At 40.1% G+C, this 23275-nt stretch overlaps 1 protein-coding gene and 1 long non-coding RNA gene across 3 annotated transcripts; one reads left to right on the top strand and one right to left on the bottom strand.

Annotated features, from left to right (window-relative positions):
- Window positions 1–1840: 1840 nt before the first annotated feature.
- STBD1 (starch binding domain 1) lies at window positions 1841–3516 on the top strand. 2 transcript variants are annotated; one of them, XM_429975.8, is made up of 3 exons: window positions 1841–2136; window positions 2228–2326; window positions 2528–3516. In XM_429975.8, the coding sequence occupies exons 1-3, from the start codon at window positions 1887–1889 to the stop codon at window positions 3049–3051; spliced, it is 873 nt and encodes a 290-aa protein (XP_429975.4). In that variant the 5' UTR covers window positions 1841–1886; the 3' UTR covers window positions 3052–3516. The 2 variants fall into 2 exon arrangements, with proteins under 2 accessions (XP_429975.4, XP_015131917.1); XM_015276431.4 differs by having other exon boundaries at window positions 2228–3516.
- On the bottom strand, window positions 3283–22248 carry LOC107051726. Its single transcript, XR_006939204.1, has 4 exons — window positions 22108–22248; window positions 9813–9914; window positions 8548–8664; window positions 3283–6866 (listed from the first exon to the last, which is right to left on the bottom strand). It is a non-coding gene; the product is annotated as an uncharacterized LOC107051726 (long non-coding RNA).
- Between the last annotated feature and the right edge of the window lie 1027 nt (window positions 22249–23275).

Raw genomic sequence — 23275 nt, 5'->3', positions numbered from 1 at the left:
ATGTAAAATGTTTAGTACTGGAGGATAATTTTGCCCTTCTCTTGCTTATTAAGAAGCAACCTACTTTTACTTTGTCAGTCTGCTTTTCATCGCTTGTGTTTCTGTGTCTTCAAAATTAATTGTTCCTTAAGGATTTCTGTAACAGTCATTTATAAGCTGTGTTAGTTTGATGTCTTCCTTTCTAAGCCATTTAACCAGCTAATTTAAGAAATGCTGGAATTAGCAGCTCCAAACACTGCCTCTTAGCTGTGCTGACAGTTTGCAGAATGCTGTTCTATTGAAATGACAGAATAGTGATTTCAGTCTACTATGCTTCAGTGAGATGCTCAGGAATTTTAAATTGCAGTGCACACTTACTGTCTACCAAACAGCAGTACACAGGTGTCATAACTGAGGATCCCAGCTGTGCTAGGTGATGTATAAATACAGAGCGTGGAACTGTCTCTGCTATGAAGGCTAGAAAAAAAGGAATATATAAGTAAACTATGAAAATACAAACTACTCTGCCTATGTTAAGTACCAAGGCTAAACTGAAGGTAAACAGCCCCTTGAAACATCAACAGTTGTAAAGGAGACTGCACCCAAAACCAGATCCACTGAGGAAGTGCCCAGGCAGGTCCCAGCTTCTCAGCTCTTTCCTTTCACTGTATTATTGGTCAGAAGATCTGAGCAATACATGTTTAACATGTCTGAACTCATCCCACACAACAAAGTAGATGTCTATACATCTGATGTTAAGCACAAGCTCAGCACTTTGTTAGAGCAGGGCTTCAGGGAAGACTTACTGTGTTTAACAAAAGAAAAAAGAAAAGAAAAAGAAAAATACTGAACGATGAATTCTGTGTATTCACACAGGCCCTCATATAGCACATAAGCCAGGAAACTTCACTGTGAAGACTGCACACTTGTGCTTCTATAAATCTGAGTGACATTTACTGTCCTGTTAAGCTGAGGTAGCACTGCTCTTAATGACACAGAAAGATTAAGAAGTTTGCACACTGGAAATAGAGTTATTCAGATGCTAAACATTCTCTTTTCTGATTAACAAAACTCATCAGTGGGTTTTAGAAATCAGCAGCTCTGTTCACATAGAGTGAAAAGATAACAAACAAACAAACAGTGGTAAAACTGTCTGGAACTGCCTCTGTAACTCCTTCTCTGGTGTCAAATCTTCGGTGCTAATAGCCCAGCCGCTGCTGGACTGATACACATTTTTACAGTTTGCCACTCTGGGATTACTAATCTGAACTACAAAATCAGATACTGCATCTACTAGACTTTATGATTAGCTAATGTTACATTTACTTGTGTAATCGTTTCATTTTGCAATAAGATTTGACATCACTGCTCCGAGAGGAACAGAACTGGGTAGTAATATGAAATTAAATAATTGTCAATTATTTTCTGTACTAATAGAATTTGAAGCCCTGGTAGTCCAAAAAAGCTTCCTGAGCTTAGTAACGAGGATGATGGAGGAGTAGGACAATGCTGCAAAATCCAATTGTAGGTATTAGAGCACGATGCACAGGTTACAAAATCAGCAGCGAGTTTAACTGAGTTCTCCAGGGACACCAGAGGAAGCCTGGCTTTTCACCACCAGCACCGCTCGACTGCACAAACTTCTGCGGTTACTACAGCTCCAGGTTCATCAGTCGCGAACGCTTTATTTCAAAAACAAAGATCATCGCGCATTCTGTCCACAACGTAAACCTTTAAGCTGTTCCTTAGCTCACCACCCCTCTCGCAGCCGCCCGCTCCAGGGGCGGCCCAATGGTGCTGAGGGAAGCCGCGACCCGCCCCAGGGGCGGCTCCTCCCGGGCCCGGAGCTCGCTTTAAAGCCGCGGCAGGAACAGGGAAAGAAGCAGCCCCACTGCCAGTGTCCGGTCATGGCCCGCGACCGCGGCCCGCCCGTGCTGTGGCAGTCCCCGGCTTCCCCGCGCCTGCCTGCAGCCGCTCTGCCGGCCGAGGCCCGCGGCTGGGGCTGGCTGGGAGCGGGGCTGTGGCCGGCGCTGGTGGTGGGGCTCCTGGCCGCCCTGGTCGCTTGGTTCTGGTACGGCGGCAGCGACGGACAGGGAGAGGAGAGCGGCGAGGCGGCCCCGGCAGTCCAGCAGGCGAGGGGAGAGGCGGAGGCTACAGGTAGTGGGCTGGGGACTGCCCGTGCCCACCCGTGGGGGCTTGTGCTAACTATGTTGCTTAAACTGTGTCTGTTTTAATTCTCTGCTCTTAGAGAACCTTCTTGTGAGCAGTGAGGAAGTGCTGCGGCAAGCAAAGACTACTGCTCTGTCCAGCCCTCAGAAACCAGGAGAGGATTTGACGGCGGCACCAGGTAGTGAACTGAATCATATTCTGAGCGGTACGGTTTCCTCTAAATCTCCAGAGATGGAGCAGCTGCTGCCAAAGCAGTGTGTCACCTCCTCGGAGACTGATGCTGGGCAGTGTCTGGCTGATGCATGTGATGGTCAGGGAGGAGAATTGAGACCGCAGGTGGGACAGGCTGGTGAGGGATGGTGTGTGATGAACTTGGCAGGAGCCTCTGGTGAGGTTTGTAAGGACAGAAGCGAGGAGCAGCTGTGCCAGCCAGCTGAGAGCCGTGACTTGGACCATGAAGATTGGGAAGTTGTTTCTGAGCACCTGGACTGGGGGGAGGCCGGTCAGAATGGCAGCATGGAAGACTCAGACAGCAAAGAATGGGAACAAGGAGACTGCTCTGATGGGGACTTGAAAGCAAAGAGAGTTGCAGCGGTGCCCCCAATGTTTCAAAACATCCACGTGACTTTTCGTGTGCACTACATCACACACTCTGGTGCTCAGCTGATTGGTGTTACCGGTGACCATGAGTGTCTAGGCCAGTGGCACAGTTACGTTCCCCTCAAGTATGACAAGGATGGCTTCTGGTCTGAGTCTGTTACCTTGCCGGTGGACACCAAAGTAGAGTGGAAATTTATCTTGGTGGAGAACGGGAAGGTCACACGTTGGGAAGAATGCAGTAATAGAACCCTAGTGACTGAACATGAAGATCAAATCGCTCATCAGTGGTGGGGATACCACTGACTGGATTTTGGACGCTGCTTATCTAAACCTGCTTAGATTAATCACAGAGCCCCCAAACTTTCTCCCTCTTCAGTAGGATACCTTCATGACTGCGCAGCTCTGTAAGTCCCATATCCAATCTGATTAAACTGTGTGAGCAGTAGATCTTGGTTGTCCCCCCTTAGGAAGTCACTTGGCAACCTGAAAAATCAACCCTGGCTGTCTTCTGAAGATGTGCCAAGTAGGCTATGAAGGCATGAGCAGCATTCTGAGCTGCTGCTTGTCTGGATAACTCTGGACCCTGGACTTGAGTTTATGCTGCTTTGAGTGGGGCTATGGGATGCATCTTTGTGCTGATGGCTTGGGGCTTTAAAAGCATACTAGGAAGCATGGTTACCTACACTGTAAGATGAACTTAAATGTTTTAACTTATGTAATGTATCAAGTAAGCAATAAACACTTACAGACCGACGGTCCTTTATAACACGACCTGTGAACTGACTCTCTATAAATTGCATAGAATAGATTTGGGTTCCTTGACTGGAAATTTTAGTGCTAAACGACTCCTGAAAAGTAATAGGCACTCTTTAGAGTGACAATGGTTTAAGTACTTTGTTTCTTACTCCCTGCCTCTAGGAAGCACCCCAGCTCAAAGGAAGGCTTGGCAGATATGTTTATTTTTTTTTTCCAGTTGTATCATCACAGTGAGATACAGAGCAAAGGTCAGAAACGATTGTCTGGGCTTAATAAATTACTTTGTCAGAGTGGGAGCAGGCTTTAGAAAAAACAAACAAACAGAACTAAAGCTGCTGTAGTAATCAGGGGATAGGATTCTTCCTGAAATAGTTACGTGGCATATACTGCTGTGAAAACATTAAACTATAGTTAAAAAAATACTTGAAATGTTTGTTTCAAGACCAATCCTTACGGTGTGAAAACTTATGTAGCCTTCTAAGTAAGCCAGAGCATACAGAACACTTCCAGCATCAACTGGTTGCTTCTGTTTTGTAAAAATAAGAGACCTGCTCCACTGGCTGCTTTTCATATTGTTATTTCCAAAGATGATGCTGCTTGATAGAATGGCCTGGGTTGAAAAGAACCGCAATGATCATCTAGTTTCAACCACCCTGCTATGTGCAGGCTTGTAGCAAGCTCTTTCCAAAAATGAGGAACATAGTTTGCAAATATCCCTTCACTACAACAAACCTGCCCTGGAGAGCGTAGTTTCTTTGGAGGTTTGGAACATACACTTCAAAAACCCATTGCAAAGCTCATTGTCTCTGCTTATGTTTTCCTGTTTTACATGGTGGAGCAGTCTGGTTCACCTACTCAGACTGTTTTTGAGTGCAAGTTTGTGTTCTCAGGTAAACCAAGCCCCTCCCAGTGATCATATATGTGACAGCAACTTGTTCTGTGAGTTTGTTACTTCAGATAACAACAATATCTTTGCTTACTGGTTGTCTTGAACAACCTAAAGAATTAGGTGAGGAAGTTTTGCTTTCCTTCCTCAAGAGACCTTTCCTACCTTGAGAATCAGGTAGGAAACGGGGGTGAAAGTTGAATTCAAGACTCACTGCATTATTTTTTTGTTTGTTTGTTTACTGCTTGCCTAGGATGAAAAGCATCTGCTTCTGTGTGAGAAGTGTTGTAGGGTCTGGAAGGTGTGTGGGGTCACTAGTGACTGGGCACTAAAGGGGGAGGAATGAGTTGACAATTCAGGAGCTGATTGCTGCTACTTTAGTGATCTTAAATGGGTAAAAGTGTACACACTGCTCCTGAACTCTCAACAGACAACTAAAATGGGACTTACTTATTTACTACATGAATTTAAAAGGTTTAGGACCTATTTAGCATACCTTAGGTTGAAAAATTATTAGCATGAGACTCATTTCAGCAAAGGGGCTACTGCTTCATTGTAACAACCATTTCTCCTGTTTAATTATGACTGTGCTTACCCTGTGTTAGCAGAAAGCTAAGTTCCGTCCACATGCACTGCCAGTGAATAGACAAAACGTTTGTGTGGGTTTCAGTCACTTACGTATGGCTTCAACTGAATAAGAACTATGCAGAAACTAATTGACTTGAACCTTACCTGCATTTTTTGCTCTTACCTAATAAAGAGAATAACATACCCAATATATACACATACATAGTTGAAACAGAAGCTAACCGTCAGGAATCACAGGACATTTTAGTCCAAGAGATCTAAAAATTTTCTTACTTCTGCCATCTCTTCAAACAGTGAGATACTGTCAACTTTAGGTTTAAGCACTGGTCGAATAGCTGTTGCCATTTGAGTGTATTTATATATATATATGTTGCAGGCTTATCTGAGAAGATTAATAGTGGTGTTAGATTAAGGTATTCACCAGAAAGCCACTTAACCTACACTAGAATAGATTCCTTAATGCAATAATGAACATATTTCAAACAGGCTAACCCTGAGAAGTCTCTCAAATGGAGGACAATATTTTGGTTAAACACCATGCACTTTGATCCAACAGCCTGCATGTGCAGTCCTCATGGTTTCATCATCTTGCTCAATGATCAAACTGGGTTCTACAGGGACCTGCATGTGTTTTTACTGTAAAATCTAAATTTTGATCCTGTTCACACCACTGCTTGCCCTGAAGGGCATATACTACATAAGTGAAATGCCATTTGTACAGTGGAAAAAAGGAAAAATGGATATTTGCATTGTTGAACACTGCAGTTGATTATTAACTTCTCAGAGAGGCAATTCCTCATTGCTGAACAATCTATTCATTCAAATCTGAAATTGTGTCTTGGTTATGGCTAGGATAACTTTCTTCCTATTAGCTTGTATGGTGCTGTGTTTTGGATTTAGGATGAGAACAATGTTGATAACACACACATTTTGGTTGCTGAGCTGTGCTTGCACTAAGTTAGTCAAGGACTTTTCAGCTTCTCATACCACTGTGCCCACAAGGAGCTAGGAAGGGACAGAACCAGGACAACTGATTCACACTAGCAATGGGATAGTTGTTACTTTTTCTTTCCTTTTCTCTTTTTTATTAAACTGTCCTTATCTCAACCCGTGAGCTCCTGCACTTTCCGTTTTTCTTCCCCAGCCCACTGCAAAACACATGTGGAGGGGATGTGAACAAATATCTGCGCTGTTTAGCTGTCTGCCTGGTTGAACCAGAACAACATAGATTTGAACAAAGACAATGCTGCATGAAAATGGTTGTGCTAGAATTGCTTGGTACCTGTATAACACTGTCTCAGCTGTGAGACTAATGAAGCTATATATGAGAAAAATATTCTTATTGACGTTCCTATGTGGATCTAGCAGTCAGCAGCTCAGAATTTCTAAAAACAAATAATAAACTGCCTCACTCACAGCTTGGCAAAGAAACTGCAACCAAAGGCATACAGCTTACAATGACCAGCTCAGGCTGTTGAAAACAAACTATTAGACAGTGAGATTACTTTTAGGTGAAATACAGTCTAGCCTTATCTGTAAAGTAGTTTGGTGTACAAATGCTAAATGGTATCCCCAGATGGAAAACTGAGCAGAGAGCAGCAGCAGCTTGGATGAGGACAGGGCTCTCACTGAACATTAACAAGTTTTAAATCACGTACAGAAACTTACATTACATCTTGTCTGCTTCCTATTTATTCTGCAGTTGCCTTTGCAAAAACCATATCCAACCCAAATTTTCTTTGGGAGTTAAACTTACTGTGTGGAGACTCTCTACGTGATCCATTCAAATATACTAGGCTGGTGTTAGATTTTATCTGCAGTATGTTGGTTGCCATCTGTGGTATCCTGCTGTGGTCAGCATTTGCCTAACTCTCCTCCTGTTGTCCACCTGTACAACATGGAATAACAAGGTGCTAATTGTGTTGCAAAATCCAGGATGTATATATTGGGCCTTTGTTTTTATGGCCCCTTACCTCCCCCTAGGCCTTCCCAGTCCCTCTGCTGGAAGCCCAGACCTGCTCCTAACTCCATCAGATACCAGCACAGGGATGTTAAGATTTTGCTTGGCAGATCTCCCTTCTCTGGCAGTTTGTACCTTTCCACCTGTTCCCTTCTATTCTCACAAGGCTGCAGCCATTTGAAACTCCTTTTAGACTGGCTCCTTGAACTCAACTAAGAATGCACTTTTCATTGACCTTTTACAACTTGCTGGTCTCAGTCTCTACACCTCACCTTTTCTTAGTAAAACTTCGTAGATCTGTCAAATATGTGCACAAACTCTGATACATAAGTCATCTAAAATAAATGATCCTTTCAACGCAACCCATTCCTGGGAAAGTGAAGGTGCCTTTATTAACATTTTGACTAAAGCAGTACTGTTGGAAAAAAACAAATAAAGCCAGTGGGAAAAAAAGTGACTGAGAAATACCAAGAATTACTTGAATTCAATCAAAATACTGTTGACAATGACTAGAGACAGCTTCAGAACAACTCACTGATCTCTTCTTCGTTTACAAAGAGACCTTAAATTCAAACTCAGAGGTCGCACAGCTTTAAAGGCAACAAAACCTAGATTGTATCTAGATGGGCTTGGGCTAATGAAGCTACTTTTGCAGGGCTACTGATACTATGGTTTGAACAAAATCACCAGATTGGTTGTAAATCCTTTGAATTCAAGCACGGTATTCTACGCAACCACAAATCTAAGGCAAACTTTGCTTTTCAAAAAACAGCCTGAAGAAAAATGCTAAAGCTAGGGATCTTGCATCAGTACCACCTCCTGCTGACCCAGGTACACTGTTCAGCTCCTCTTCTGTGTTTGCACACCAATTATTGCAGGGGGACATTCTGCCCTTTATAGTGTTTATGGGAAGAAGTACTCTGCTAATAAGGCAGCAGCTTCCATGACTGACATTTCAGAGAACCTTTCTAGACTCTGAAGGGGAGGCATTATTAATCTGTCTCCATCTGTACTAAAAATCAAAGCAAATACAATAACAAGTAGTGAAAATCACACCAAAAATACCGTTTTGTGGTACAGGATCATCATGGTATAGGATGAAATATGTGCAGTCTTGCAATTATAGGCATGTGATTCAAAACACTGTGTTTATCACAAAGTTAACAGGAGCCATGGCTGGGTTTCCTGCTTAAATTGGGAATACTCGGTAGCTCTGGGACATCCAGATTAACTGGAATTTATGGAACTAGTAATATTAATTATAGAGGTGAAGGGGAAAGGATTTATTTTAGAATGCCAAATAAATGCCCAACAAACAACTTCAAAACTAACTTTGAGAACCTGAAATAGTGCGCAAGATCCAGAACACATAGAAGAAAACTCCTACTTGAACATGAATCAGTTGGCAGTGCCCAGTGGTAATTCACAGCCCATGGCTACTGCCAACGTATGCCAGTGGAAATGTCTGTATTTAACTGTATGTTTACTCCCCTGTACTTCCCACTCACTTAAAAGTAACAACTGTAAAGAGTGTCCTGGTAAGAATTGCAAAACTACAAGAACTTTTATTATCCAACTTTAAAAATAAAGTATTTTAAACAGAACTTACATGAAAGTAGTCATTAGTGTATACAAATCTTCATTTTAATCACTTTACTAGCTTTATTCTCCTTTTCATTTGCTTTCTCAATCTTCATTTCCTGAATTTTGAACATTGATGCCAAAGCTTAAAATAGAATAAAGAACAGATTAGCTGGACACCAGCTTATGTTAAAACGATTGAGACTTCAGAAACAGACTCTAGAGCTTTCTAATACCCTCCTGCATGTTACAGTCTGTATTTATCATGATCTTATAAATACAGCTTTGGTTTGCACTTCTTCAGATGCAGGAAAGATGAGCCCAGTTATGGACAGACACCAACTAATCTGCTTTCTGGAGCCTAAGTGCCAAATGGTGGAGTTGTGGCAAAAACTTATTCATGTTAAAATCTCTCTTACAGGACAATGCCAATACATCTGGCTCAGTGCTCACGACAAAAGGATTGCTCATTGTGCACATAAGAGGCTTTTTAAAAACTAATCTCATTACAGATTTGTATGTACATTTGTAAAGTAGGATACAGAAAACAGACTACCTAAGGATGTTAGCACTGGTGAAGAGTAAAATTGAGAACCTTTACCTTATATTTTATGTAAATAATCTGAATACCTTCACGCAAGTCAGATCCCGGACATATGTGAACTGTATGATGTAGGAAAACAACCATTTCCCAAATGCATGCAAGGAGACTTGAAAGGGAAAAGGGGGAATGATTGGAATGCGAAGCAAGAAAAAGCACAGAGAAAAGAAATTCCATTTCACCTGGCATTCTGCCATCATAGTAAGGATACATGATGGTTTTACCAGTGAGTTTAAAGGGAACAAGAACAGAACCTGAAAAGTTCTCCATGGTCACTGTGGTCAACTCAGATTTAAAAAACAAAGTTGAAGAAAGGATACGCTTCTAAGGCCACTGCTGGGAAACAATGTTTTGGAGTCTACTGCTGTCATAATACCTTTCAGTTCAGTAAGAGCCATCATCCCTTTTAAAATTTCATATAATTGGACATGACAACACATGATGCCATGTTTGGAATGTTAAGGATCTTGAACCTTATTAGTGTTTAGGGGCTAAGCAATAATGCATCATGTAGTTAATCTAATTACTCTCCAGTGAGTAGAATAATGTACAAGCGGACACTGGTAAAATAAGTACATCTAAAATTACATCATGTAAGAATGCAGGCAGTGCTTTGGCAGGTAACAAAAACAGTTTCTAGGGAATGTAGGTATTTCAAATAAAATACGAATATATTTGGTAAACTCTCACACCTTGGCTGTTCATCTGCAAGGTTTCCTGGTTTTGTAGTCTTTTAATCTTTTTTTCTGTAGGTTTCTTAGGTGTATTCCCACTAGTTTCCATGGGCTGAGAAGCTAGAGAAGAAATGACTTGTTAGCATGGCATCACAGATTTTTTTTAAAGTCACAATTTCTTTAACAATATTATTTAACCATTCCACCTAAAGTTCCTAGAAAATCAAATTTCAAGCAGTAAGATTTCCAGTAGAAAAATGAGTGAGGAGACAAAAGTTATTAAAAGAACATTATAATTTTTTGTCATTTCTGTTCAAGGGAGAATGCAGCAAAAGTTCTAGATTGGTGTTAAATGTGCTCGGGGATTTGAGAGAAAGTGCTTTATGTTACATAATATTTATGCTCACTCTTTGCCAGTAAAACTGTAGTGACTGTATGAAGGAAAGTAATGGTGTTGTCTGCATTTTACCAATGGGGAAACTAAGGTACAGAAAAGTCTGATGGCCAAGTATAAAACCAGACATTCCAAATCTTTGAAGAATTAGTGCAGAATTCAACTGGTGCACTGCCTGTCTGACTGAACACAAACATCTGCAGACTGATTCAGTCTCTGCAGTACTTGATGAACAACTATAGTCTATTTTTCACTGTGTGGCTGAGCTTACACATGAGCCTTCTCTGGCCAGGTCTTGGACTGTTTCATTTTTGCTATAGTCACTGACCCTCAAATAAAAGTAGGCAAAGCCAAAAGTGACAGATGTGCAGGTAACTGGCTATATGCATACATTTACATAGATAGCCAGCTAATCAAATTTAAAAGATAGATGCCATTTATCCTCCTCTTTGAACTGAGTACTGATAGGCGACTGACTAAAAGTCATGGTTCTTACTTGTTAAAGCTCTCATGGTCTACATAGGAATAATCTGGAGCTTAGGTTCAATTCTAGTTGTGGAGATATCTACACATCCCATAAAATAAGTGAAATCCAGAACTGAGGCACACTGCAGAGCAAGATTGTGTTGATATACAGGTACAGAAATTTACATGAACCCACATGGCCACTTTAGCATTTAGACAGCAAGATGCCACAAACATTTGCAGTCTGCTCAAGAACAGGCATTTCTTAGTAGTTAGACATGCATTAATAATACAGGCTAGCTAGCAAACATGTACTTCATCTTTGCACAGCCAGCCAGCCAACAACAGCAAAGGCCAGTGAGTAAAAATACTCATACTCTAGTCAGAATGACTGTTCAGCCCAGCTGCTTTAGATATATCTCTTCAGTTAGAGAGAAAATCCCAGTGTTTCTAAAACACAAAAAGATGAAGCGACTGCAAAGCTTGCATTTATGTGATAGCAGCACAATGCAAATATGCTGAAGTTCAGTTAAAAATATAACAACAACAACAAACCAGCTGAGAAGCAGGAAAAATCAGCCTTTTTTATGTTAGATTTCTGCCTGTACCAGTACTAACTTAGAGCTAGGTGTATGGGTCCAGAAGAAGGCCATGAAGACACTTAGAGGGCTGCAGTACCTCTCTTGTGAAGACAGACTGAGGGGTCTAGGCTTGTTCAGTCTGGAAAAGGCTTCAAGGAGATGTCATAGCAGCCTTCCACTGGCAGGTTCCAAAGGAAGCTCATAAGTAGGAGGGAGACTGGCTTTTTTACCATCTGATTGTGATAGGACAAGGAAGAAAGGCTTTAAACTAAAAGAGAGGAGATACAGGTTAGATGTTAGTAGGAAACACTTTACTCAGAGAGTGGTGAGGTGCTGGCACAAGCTGCCCATAGAAGCTGCAGATGCCCCATCCCTGGAGGCACTCAAGGCCAGGTTGGATGGGGCCCTGGGCAGCCTGATCCAGTGGACAGCAAACAGGTCATGGTGATGGGTGTTGGAACTGAATGGGCTTTAATGGCTCTTCCAACCCAAGCCATTCTATGGTTCTATGATTCTGTATGTCTCTTACTCTGCTACCTGCAAGTGCTTATGTGCCCACTAAAAGAAACTGTTATTTTCAGACTAGAAGAAAGAAGGCAATAACATTTTTTTCTTTTTTAATGGTATTTCTAATTAAGTATGTGAGAAGTTAGTAGCCTACTTGCTTTTCCTTCTGTACCTTTTCATTGGAGTCTTTCTGTAAACTGAAGTAATATAGTAGAGCTGACAGCCTGGCTCACTGACAAGAAATTAAAAGACTACCTGGAAAATGCTCATCATCCTTATATATTTTGTAGTTCAGGAAAAAGTAATGCTTAAGGGCTATCAAGACACAGCCTTACATCCGTACTTTCAGCAAACTCCAGGACATTTTTAGATTTGTTACAGAAACCTTATCAGCGATCAAAAATATTGGTACTATACAGATATGTTGCCTATTATTGAAAATACTGATACTAAGCAACACTAAATCCTATATATTTACTTGAATAAAGAAATTTACCAGTTCTAAGCTTCCACACTGCAGAGCACATATGTTCTCTTCCCTTTGTATAGCACATTAACTAGTTTCCCTATTTTATTGATAATTCATTCATTACAGGAAAAATCTCTACTCGAACACATCAGTGACAGCCTGTGCTTTCAAGAGATAAAAGCGGCAGCTGCAGGCAGTTGGAGGAGGCAGAGGTGCTGGGGCTAGTGGCAAGGTCATCAGGTGGTGTAAGTAATAGTGAATGAACTGGAGATTTTTCTCTCCACCTCTCTGCTAGAGAGACCTTACAGGGGAGGATGTGTAATGAGAAGCTGTTGAGAAGATGGCTGCACCTCCTAGGAGATGGCCAGGCAAAGAGCAGTAAGAACATACCTGAACATGCACCCTGTTTCAAAGGTCTCTATAACAGTTAGAGGGTTGGGTTTCCCTTTACTGCATTCTTTGATCCCTTCCATCTGTAGCCAAGTTTGAAAAAGACTATAGCCTTCTTGCAAAGCATTTGCTTAGGCTAAATTGACTTCATGCAAAACGGCCAGTATGCCTTCCTCACAGAAAGTAGTGCCTGCATTTTTCTGCTGGCTACTCAGTGTCCAATTCCAACAAAGCCTGATGGGAATGTTGTAGCTGATAACAGCCTAATAATTCTCCTCGTATGTTACTGCTGACTTGGATCTCATTACTTAGGTATAAGAAATAGAAAAGATGCACAGCTCTGCCATTTTCTTCCTTTAGATTAACTCATTGCTATACTTTGCATTTGTGACAGAGAGTCATAGGAAAAAAGGCATGCTATGCACACAAACATGCAATCAACAGATTATGCAACATATTTTCATGTCCTTGGTAAGCACTGTTTACAGAAAAAAAGGTTGAATACAACTATCAAGGGGTAGATTTACTGTGAATCTCCTCTGTTCATTCTCATAGTCTGTTTCCTTACTCCTAACATCCTTCCTGAGACATCTTGAAGAGAATTCTGGGGATTTCTAACAAATACTCTTTGTTTAATTACTTCTTGAGTCTTCTATGCAAAAATAATGCTTACAGCTATATTGGAAGCCAGGAAAATCCCTGGATGTTGTGGAAGGTTTGCTGGAATGCGGACGTTATGTATTCATTATTTAAACGTTTTAAAGGATACACAGCAGTTACTCAGGAGAAACAGAGATCTAACCTATCTCTGAAAAACAGTGGCTTAAATACTACAAGATAACAATAAAATTTATCAGCATCTGCAAGCAATTTTCACAGAAATTTCATAGAATGAAAAATCTATAAACAACAAAAGTGAAGAAGGCTAAGCCAATATCTTGAAGTCTTGATTTGCAAAGCTATGCCCTTAATATTTCTGTTTAGGTTACTAAACTAATGTCACCACAATTTAAAAGGTACTGACCACCCAGCACTTTCAATAAAATTAGAAGAATCCATGATTACCTGATTCCTCTCAAAAGCTCATCAATATTTAGATACTTAAATACAAGATATGGGCAACTTAGGCACCCCAACTTGCAAGTATTATGCATGCTAATTACACAAGATTATCACTACCCACAAATGACTATCACAGAAGATATCCACTTTAAGTGTACTGGTATCAGCCTCCATGGACCTTGTTTGCACCAAAATAATGTTACATATCCATATGGTGCACTCGTCCTTAAATGCAGCCAGTGAAAACTTTATAATAGAGGACGTGAAGGGTAAGATCATATCTTGGGACTGAAGGTAGGCAGTGCGTGAGCAAAAGGGATCTCTGCAAGCAAGATGATGGCAAAACTTGCATTCTGGGAAAATGAGGCTAAATTTTGGTAGGGCTAACTAGCCTCCACAGTGAGAATGTAAAGCTCTCGTATAATCTCTAGATTTTATATATGTAAATTAAAATGTAATTGTTTGGGCAAACAAGGTAATTAAGTTCCAGAACTCTTACTTAAAAGGATGAAATAAACATTACAGCTTTGTTCTTTAATTCCCAGGAAACTTTTAGCATTATGAATAAAATAAATGAGTTCATGACTGATGCAGTTTTAAGAAAGCCTTGGAAATTGAATTTCAAATGAGTTCTTTGAGAAGCAGGGAGCTCATCTAAGAGAGATCACTTCTCACTGACCAGAAGAATCCTGTTCCACACGGCTTTCAGTAGCAGTCTCTAGCTGCAGTCTGCCTGCATGGAAAGACATATGGTTGCCAGTGTCACAGCAAAAGCCTTGCCTTTAGGATTGCCACATTCTACTTCTTTTTGAAGATAAACTTCTTTTTTAAGCAGAGGAAAATGGTATGCAGCCATATCCTAATACTCAAAGAAAAAAACACAGTGAAATTTTGATACAATTTCATTAACAAAAGTCTTATTAGAATTGCAGTGAATTTAGATCACTGGAATAAAGCATATCTTTAGGAAAGTAAGGACAGAATTCTGTACAAATAATGTGTAGTCATGAAGATGGAAAAATACATAATAAACTTCTAATTCTGACAGCTAACACTATTGTGGTTTTCCTTCTGGTTACTGACAAAGCAGAGCTTACATCCAGCTTCTTCACATCAATTTCCAGTTATCAGGAATGTGATTTCTAACCCATATTCCACCTAATGACATTAGCATTGCTCCCACTAACTTAAGTTTCACCTATGCACAGAACTGGCACCTTTTGCTAAAACGTTTGCTCAAACATTTTTGCTAAAACAAACTACTTACAGTGGGAGCATAACAATTTAAGCAAAGCTTATATTGAGAATGGATCATCGGTTTCAAAACAGATCATTGGGATTCTGAGTCAGATCAAATCTGTCTTTTCCACATTCCTGCTAAGAAACCAATCTACAGACTAAGGTATGGTCTTTCTAAAGTGTTGGGGCTGGTTCATTTTTTTAATAATGACTAATTTATGTGGGAACCAAGGAGATTTAAGCAGACCCTGAATCAAATTCTCTTACAACCTGTCAGTGCTGTACCACGGTATTACATACCCGCTCACACTCATTTCAGTCCTCTTCCCTGCACTGTCCTCTAAAACATAAACTGACTGATTAACTCAGCAAACAGAACGGGAGCACCTGATGTTGAAGGGATTTCACAGAATTAACTGTCTTTTAATTTTTGATATAAATGTTTGTATCACATTAGAAAGAATGTATGAGAAAAAAAATACTGAAAATTATTTGCAGTACCTTGCAGTCCCCTACAGATTTTGAGGTCAAAATTAATAAAAAATATCTTCACCGATTTCTGGGGGAAAAGCATCTGATCAGTTCTGGAGAATTATACAAAATCCATACAGAAAATAATCTTTTTTTTTTTTTTTTCCCGAGAGAGATTTATGTTCTGTAATGAAAAATCAAAGTACCGCTGGTATCCAGCTTAAATCTAATGTACATGTACAAAATCTAAAGTAAGGGCGCGGATTTTTCCTTAAGGATACATTTTGTCAAAATCAGTGGAAGCAAACAAACAAAAACAAGGCCTGAGAGCCCACAGTGTATGAGTGACAGGAAATGAATTAATCTTCGGTGCTAACACACTGCTCTTGGACACTGCTACCAGGCACTTCCCCATTCAGAAATTTCATGCCAGTTTTAATCTTTGGAACATCCCATTCACACCGTGACTCAGGTGTGACGTGAGGAGTACAGCCGGCCAAGTTCTGGGAAGGTGGCACGGCAGCGGAGTACAGGCAGGGAAGAGGCTCTATGTGCTGCCGTTTGCCTGAAGCAGAAGCTGCCAAGCATCCTGGGCCCTGCTGCTCCTAGGGAAGAATATTAATTGTGTCAAACAAAAACAGCAGGTGCCAGACAGTAAACCCTCTGCAACAACCCCTCTCTTTTAGTCAGTTCTCGCAAAATGCAGCACTCAATTCTCATAACACATCTGAGCACTTATTATGTGTTCAGACATAAGTGTGTTAGTGACTGAATTGTATACCACAGTTTTCTTTTTGATAAGGAAACAAGGACGTGTATATATAGATCCATTATCTGTATATTAGTAGCAGTGTGGAAATACTGTAACGCAAGATATCTAAATGCCTCCCATGATAAGATTAAAGAGGCAACCGACTGGCTATGTGATCCTAGTAGCCATAATATGCACACCAAAACATCACAGAAGGGAGCTAATCCTGTCAGGGACAGCTCTAGACCTACTGAATATCTTTGGGATTTGACAATTCAACTGTGCTAATGAGGCAAAACTGAATTGAACTACGCTGAAGGATGTAAAATGGATGGTTGGTAACAATGTTAACCTGTCTTCTACATAGTTACATAGTTAATGTTAAATAGTTACGATAGTTACTCTTCCTTCTTTAAATAGTGTACTCTGAAAAGGCGTGGGAAGATTTAATAACCAATTTTCATTGAGGACTGAACAGGAAAATTAGCCCTAAGCCAAAATAAAAATCTTTCTCCATCAGATTGCTTTTATCTCTCTAGCAGACTTCTGTCTTCAGTTTTAAAATAAAACCTGGCTCCCTTCCTGTGCTTATTTATGACTGACGCTGAGGCAAAGGTATGCTTACTAAGGTGCTGTGGATGCACGGATACAAGAGATAGCTTTAATTCTGAATTGTTAACAGTGAGAAAGATGGTCAGTTATACTTAATACAACAAATGCTTTGCACTGGAGCATTCTGTCAGATGACAAGGTATAACCTTTATTGATTTCCAAGAATTTGATGTACTACAGATGTTAGTTCTCAGCAAGCACCTGCCTATGCTGTTTCTTGGTCTGTCAGTACATTAGCACAGCACAACGTATTATATATTGAAGTTGTTTCCACTGTCAAACATTTAAAGTAGGGAATGCCATACACAACAGGTATCACAGTTACTTTTTATAGAGAAAATAAATGGAGAAAAACAGCAAAATATGCAAAATTTGCATCCTAAAGCACCAAAACACTGAGCAGTAGAAAGTTATTCTTCCTCCTGGAAGAGCAGCAGCTCATCTGTAAGGTCCTGGGATTTATGTGTCAATCAGATCAAAATACAGGAGGCAGATATGGCCAGCAATAGGTTGCTCAACCAAAAAAGGCAAATGTAACATCATACTCTTCAAAATTTCCCTCATCCTGAGAAACTCAAAGCTGGCCAATTCAGGCCCCAGAAAGTGCTGAGCATGGACAACTACGTGTACCCATGCTTGGTTCCAGTGGAGCCCTGATCTGCTTCCCCATACCTTAGCTGTGAAAACGGTGCATGGAGTTAGGATATAAGTTATTAAACAATGCTATAACACTATCATGCAAGTTCCACTGCAGTTTGACTGCAGATGGCTAACAGGAGCCACTAACACTCTTAAATAACACATGGAAAAAAACTGGTCACATTCCTATCCTGTGTTTCACTAAATCTGCTTTGGTTTCTAGAGTCAAGTATTTTTGCCAAGGGCAGTGAGAGACTGCAATAACGGTTCTGCCTTCATCATTCTGTGCCAGAAAACCAAACCATGACTCCCCTGAAGCAATCTGACCATCCCATACTGGAAGGGAACCTTCTGCTGCACCAGCAGCCATATTTGGAGTCATCAAGCAAGCTGCATTCTATTTTTAATACTAGCTCAATTTAGCAGCTATCTGAGCTGAGCTAAGCTGGGGCTTCTACCTGCAAGGACAGCTAGCACACTTTGACTGGCTTTCAGCTCATTCATTAATTGGTCGTTTTCCAGTTTCATAGCATTAACTGCATGGAATCTCTCAGTGCATGTTTATCAGCTTAACTTCATCCAGTTCCAGCTTGCTCAGTGTGGCCTCCATTTGATGTATTCTCAATTCTTTCTCCTGCTTTACAATGTACTTATATAAAAATAAAAAACTGTAAATATATATATATAATCTAATATATATACTATATATATATTAATATATATTATATATAGTGTATATATATATAAGATATATATACTATATATTTTAATATATAAATAATACATATTTATATAAGTTATATATATATAAATTAACCATGATGATGTGCAAACATCATTATTACCTTAAATCTTATTTGTCAGAAAACAATTTGGAGCATGAAAGAAACACAGATTAAAATATTACATTATGATATTATTATTATATTATATTATTTCTATTGTATGCAAATGGCTAATGCAGGCAAAAAGGGTGTTCTAGAGTCTGATCCCATGGCCTTACAAGCATGTTTAACCTTATCAGGTTTATGATATCAAAATGATTTTCATCCTTTTGTAGTGCTACCTCCATATTCACTCCTAATACTCAGCTACACAGAAGAGTGTGAAATTCCCTATATGGAGTGGAGTTGTTCAGAAGCTGCTACCTAAGGCTGCCACATAAAGTAATTTTTGTTTGAGAAATTATCAGTTATAAACAGTGTCACCAGTTTGGAATTCTGAATGCTGGCTGCCTGCTGCTTTTCAGTAACGCTTTGCTTTTATTGTTCTACTACCCATGTGGACCATTCTAACACTGAGGAGAGCTTGCTACCGCCCAGCTTTCACAAGCCTTTTGGTAACTGCTTCACACCCATGAAATACTCATTTTTGAGGGAAATGTGGCAATATTACTCCTTTCTAGCCACCAATTCATCCAGTGTTGCTAGGATTCAAAGAGTATTCTCAAATTTACTTTAAAACCAGACACTGCTAGCACACTAACATGCAGTTTTTAAAGAAGGAAATATTAACTGCCTGATAGACAAACACAGAAACATTTGCAGACATTAAGTTCTTCTATTTTAAGTTTCCAGTCACCGATTTCTTTTGAAAGCTCTATTTTCTCCATTTGCACTGCTCCAACAATTTGACTTATGTTGTCAATTTGCTTTTGGAAGACCTGAATAATCCTTCTCTGCCAGACCACCTGCAGCTGTTTCACACTCCAGCTGCACACAGCACGAACATTGGTAACCACAAGGGCTCCCTCCTTGTCCTTCATGCTCTAAGATTTGACATAGCTCTCTCAGCAGTCTCCAAATCAGCCTGTTTGCTTCTCAGAGCTTTGACTTTACAGAGTGTTTCCTTTGTCATCTTCAGCTGGACAGTCAAGGAGATTTCTCCAATGCTTTCCTTTTTTTTTTTTTTTTTTTTTCCCCTTAACTGCAGCCATCTGAACAAGAGCAACAAAAGGACGGAGCAGGAGAAATGTTTACTTCGTCCTTCAGAATTTGATGTCATCTCTCTGGTTTTCTACAGTTCATCTTAAACATCAGAAAGCTTTAAAAGAAAATCAGGTCAATATGACCAGGTCTACAACGATTATATGGGTCTTCTGCTTTTCATTACTCTCTCTCCATTTGATAAAAAGTGTACTGCTTGGAATATAAGTATATTTTTAATCACAGAAAATTAAATATACTGGACTGATGTGGAAAAAAAAAAAGATTAAAACAGTAACCTTAGTGTAGAAATGTGAGCAGCTGGGGCTACAGAACTTGAAGTGTTAAAATCTACCAACTGCACTGTAAAAATAATGTACATGGAAATTTTATGACTGGTTTCATTCCTACAGGCAGTCTTTGATATCATTTATGTCTATCCCAAAATCAGTATAGAGATTATACTGTGTTGGCTTCAAGTGAAAAACAATAAAGCACCACAGTGGATGCCGAAGAAGGCTTCTCTGATAAAGACCCATTGTTAGCACTAATGAGAATCGTTCAGTGTTTGTTTCATTGAACGCACCAATGTGTTACATGTTCTGCAGAGCTTAAATCTTTTCTCCCTCGGACATAATACTAATAATATGTAATTGAAATCATAAATTATAATTTCAAATTAAATAATATTAAAAATATAGGCACGCACACTTCTTAGCTACTGATTTCAAAAATGTAAATAAAAAAAAAAAAAACGTGGCCAAACAGAATTATCAATGTACATTTCTGCTGATAGTGACTTTTGCTATTATTTTGGAACCTAGGAATATTTGTATATTGTTAAAGCTGAAGTGTAGAACGAAGTTGGAAGCTCGGGGAACAGCAGAATGAAAACACAAACAGAAGAAACAGGAAAAAAAAAAAAAAAAAGGATTTGAAAATTGGATTCTTAACGTTCAGCTGTGCAATGCTTGTGCTGATTCCAGTCTTCTCTTCCAGCAAACTGCACGGATAGATTTGCATCACACATTTGCTATTTTGTTATGCTATTTCTCTGCATTTATGCATCCTGAGAAACCTGGATTTTCATTCCATAACACTGCTAAAGAGATGACTGGATACAGATGCAAACAGAGCTGCAGAGCATGGGGAAATGCATCCTGAAGTTTCCTTAACATCAAAGCAAGAAGTAGGGACATCAGCAACAGGGAAGGGTGGAGACTCTATCAACATTGCCCAGGTACTGCAGAGTATAACCTTAAAGCATATGCAGGCTCAAAGAAAGATTACGCAGCCACCTCCAAGGCTAACAAATTTGACTGCTGAGTCAGCCAAGCTGTTTCAGGAAATCTACATTTTAAGCCCCTGGATGTTGCAATAACGAAGTAAACCTAGCACATTTAGCCTGACCGTTCTTCTATGCATCTGCCACCAGATACTGCCAGAATTAACTAGATGACATGGATGTGATTCATCAGAGGGAAATCAAGGCTTCAGAAAAGAAAAAAAAAAATCATCCCCATTCTTCTCAGTTAGCCATTAACTCTGAAACTCATTAATGATCCTTCTTTGAGAGAAGCTTTGAAATACTATGTACAGAAATACGTATAAAAAGCATTAAATCCAACCACCATTTTAAAGGAAAAAAACAAACAATCAAAAAAATCTGATACCAGAATTGTTAAATCACTAAATTTCACAAATATAACTTCTCAATACTGAATGATTCTGAGCAGAGTAGTAAATACAATGCTGGGCTCCTGCAGGTTCATTATTATAAGGCCTTACTATGTCCCGGTACTTGTGCAGAAACCCTGTTGCCACATGGAAGAACTTATTCCGCTTTGGACACAAATTAAGCACACAGACTACAATGATTGGTGCAATTCATCCCTTTGGAATCTGTTTGATTCCACTTTGTGGATGCCCCACCCCTGGAGGCATTCAAGGCCAGGCTGGATGTGGCTCTGGGCAGCCTGGTCTAGTGATTGGTGACCCTGTACACAGCAGGGGGGTTGAAACTAGATGATATTTAAGGTTCTTTTCGACCCAAGCCATTCTATGATTCATGTTCAGTAAACATGATGTTTCATGTAATAATAGACACCAGATACAGTATTTGTCTACTAAGAAAAAAAAAAAAGTATGCTATCTTAATTCCTGGATATCCTTGCTCCTTCTAACAGCAAACTGGGAGGAAAAAGAACTGTCCTTATATTTATTAATGTATTATTTTCTGGCATATTAAGAAATAACTTTATGTCATAAAAAAATGAATTTTGTTCCTCTAATTTACATTAGAAGGAATTCAGGGAGATTGAGGCAGTTGGTTCCTCCCCTTCTTAAAGTCTAATTCTTAATTTTGTCTGGATGAACACAGACTTTATTAATACATGGTAGTATCGTCTGTTAAGTTTTTAACCAACAATTAGGTGGATGTTACTCTCTTACATTTCCAGATACAGACTTCTTTAAACATCTTATTCATCAAGGGAATGTAGGGGAGAAAAAATGATTGCTTAGAGATAGTTTGGGGGCTTAATTGGCCTTGTTTGGATTTTCCCTAGGTACTCTGGCAGATTGAGCAGGCCAGAGAGAGCTGCAGCAGCAATACCATCAGACACATTTAACATAATGCAATTTGAGGAAAAATAACACCTCCAACACATCCTGAGGGCACATCATGGAGAAAAACTGAAACCTTTATCCAGAACCCAATCCCATGTACCAGAAATGTCATCTTACTGTTCAAACAACACCTCCAACCCCCACACAGCAGCCCCTCAAAGTTCAAAAACCCTCACACACCTGCACAAGGCTATCCTGATGCCCCTCAGCCCCTTTAAGCACTCTACATATCTCCTCCCAGGTGTTTTGTTGCTTATTTTCTTAACCTTGTCAGCCCGGGCGCCAGCTACCTCCCCTTCAGAAAGGCCCCTCCTTCGCTGTGAGGAGGATCTCTTTTCCCGCCTCCTCCCCGTTCCCGCCTCCGCCCGCCTCTCCTCAGTGCCGCCGGAGGGCGCCCGCGCCTCGTGCTTCCGACACAAAATGGCAGCTCGAGAGCGACCCCAAGTGGTGGGTTTCTCCCTTCTGCAGGAGGTGCAGGTGTGTTAATGGCTCCGTGCTCGAGCTCGGAGATAAAAATCCTCTCGTGTGAGGAGGGGACAGGGAAGTGCTTGGGTTTTAATTGCATTCCGTCAGAGAGTTGCTTTGCTTTAGGTGCTGGCCATGAGTTTGAAGGGAGAAGTTATGGTGAGGAACCTTCCTCCCATCTGAGGGAAGGCTCAGAGCTCCAAAAGCCTCCTGCTAAAAACCAGTTCATGAATAAAATCAAAGCCTTCTAATTTTTGCACTAACCTCTTCAGAGATAAAAATGGTTCTCAGTTCTTGAAGGTGATATATTTGACTCTTATCTTTAGCTCCAGGTGGGAGAGCAGGTATAGAGTCACCAGTCGATCACCTCAGTAAAGGGCACCAGGTGGCTGAGTGCTCTGCTCCAGACTTGGCTTCAAGAGTGAACAAACGGGCTTCAACTAATGGGTTCTCCTCAATAAGAAAGTGTGCAAAATGCAGTCTTTCTATGGTGGTTGGAGCCTATGAAGCAAAGGACTGGGCACTGTGGTTGTGCATTTGAAATATAGAAACCCAAAGTATTTTTCATAACAATTTGTTATTGCAGAGCAAGGGGTTGGCATACATTTCATCCAGGAGCCAGAAATTGGCTTTGGCAGTTTGACACGCATTATATATACATATATATACATGCATATGCATAGCTTTTCTCTTTTCCATAACACTTTCACAGACATCCTGTTTCCAATGACATATCTGGCTGTATACCTTTATAAAACCTAGCTATTTGTTCACTTCTTTGCATGAAAAGGGTGGAATTAATAGTAAAAGTAAACATGGTTTATGCTTGAAAAAATCACTGTGGGCCCTTTATCCTTTACAGAATCACTCCTCTGAGGCCAAG

This window comes from Gallus gallus, chromosome 4 (assembly GCF_016699485.2).
Source record: "Gallus gallus isolate bGalGal1 chromosome 4, bGalGal1.mat.broiler.GRCg7b, whole genome shotgun sequence".
Classification (NCBI taxonomy): domain Eukaryota; kingdom Metazoa; phylum Chordata; class Aves; order Galliformes; family Phasianidae; genus Gallus; species Gallus gallus.
The sequence above is the reverse complement of the archived record's forward strand: the minus strand, read 5'-3'. Positions and strand labels throughout refer to the sequence as shown.

What these genes read in the sequence shown, in the direction of transcription:
- STBD1 (XM_015276431.4), top strand. Translation starts at nt 1,887, where the DNA reads ATGGCCCGCGACCGCGGCCCGCCCGTGCTGTGGCAGTCCCCGGCTTCC. An exon ending in GGGAGAGGCGGAGGCTACAG is followed by an intron (nt 2,137 to 2,227) that starts GTAGTGGGCTGG and finishes CTCTGCTCTTAG; the next exon opens with AGAACCTTCTTGTGAGCAGT.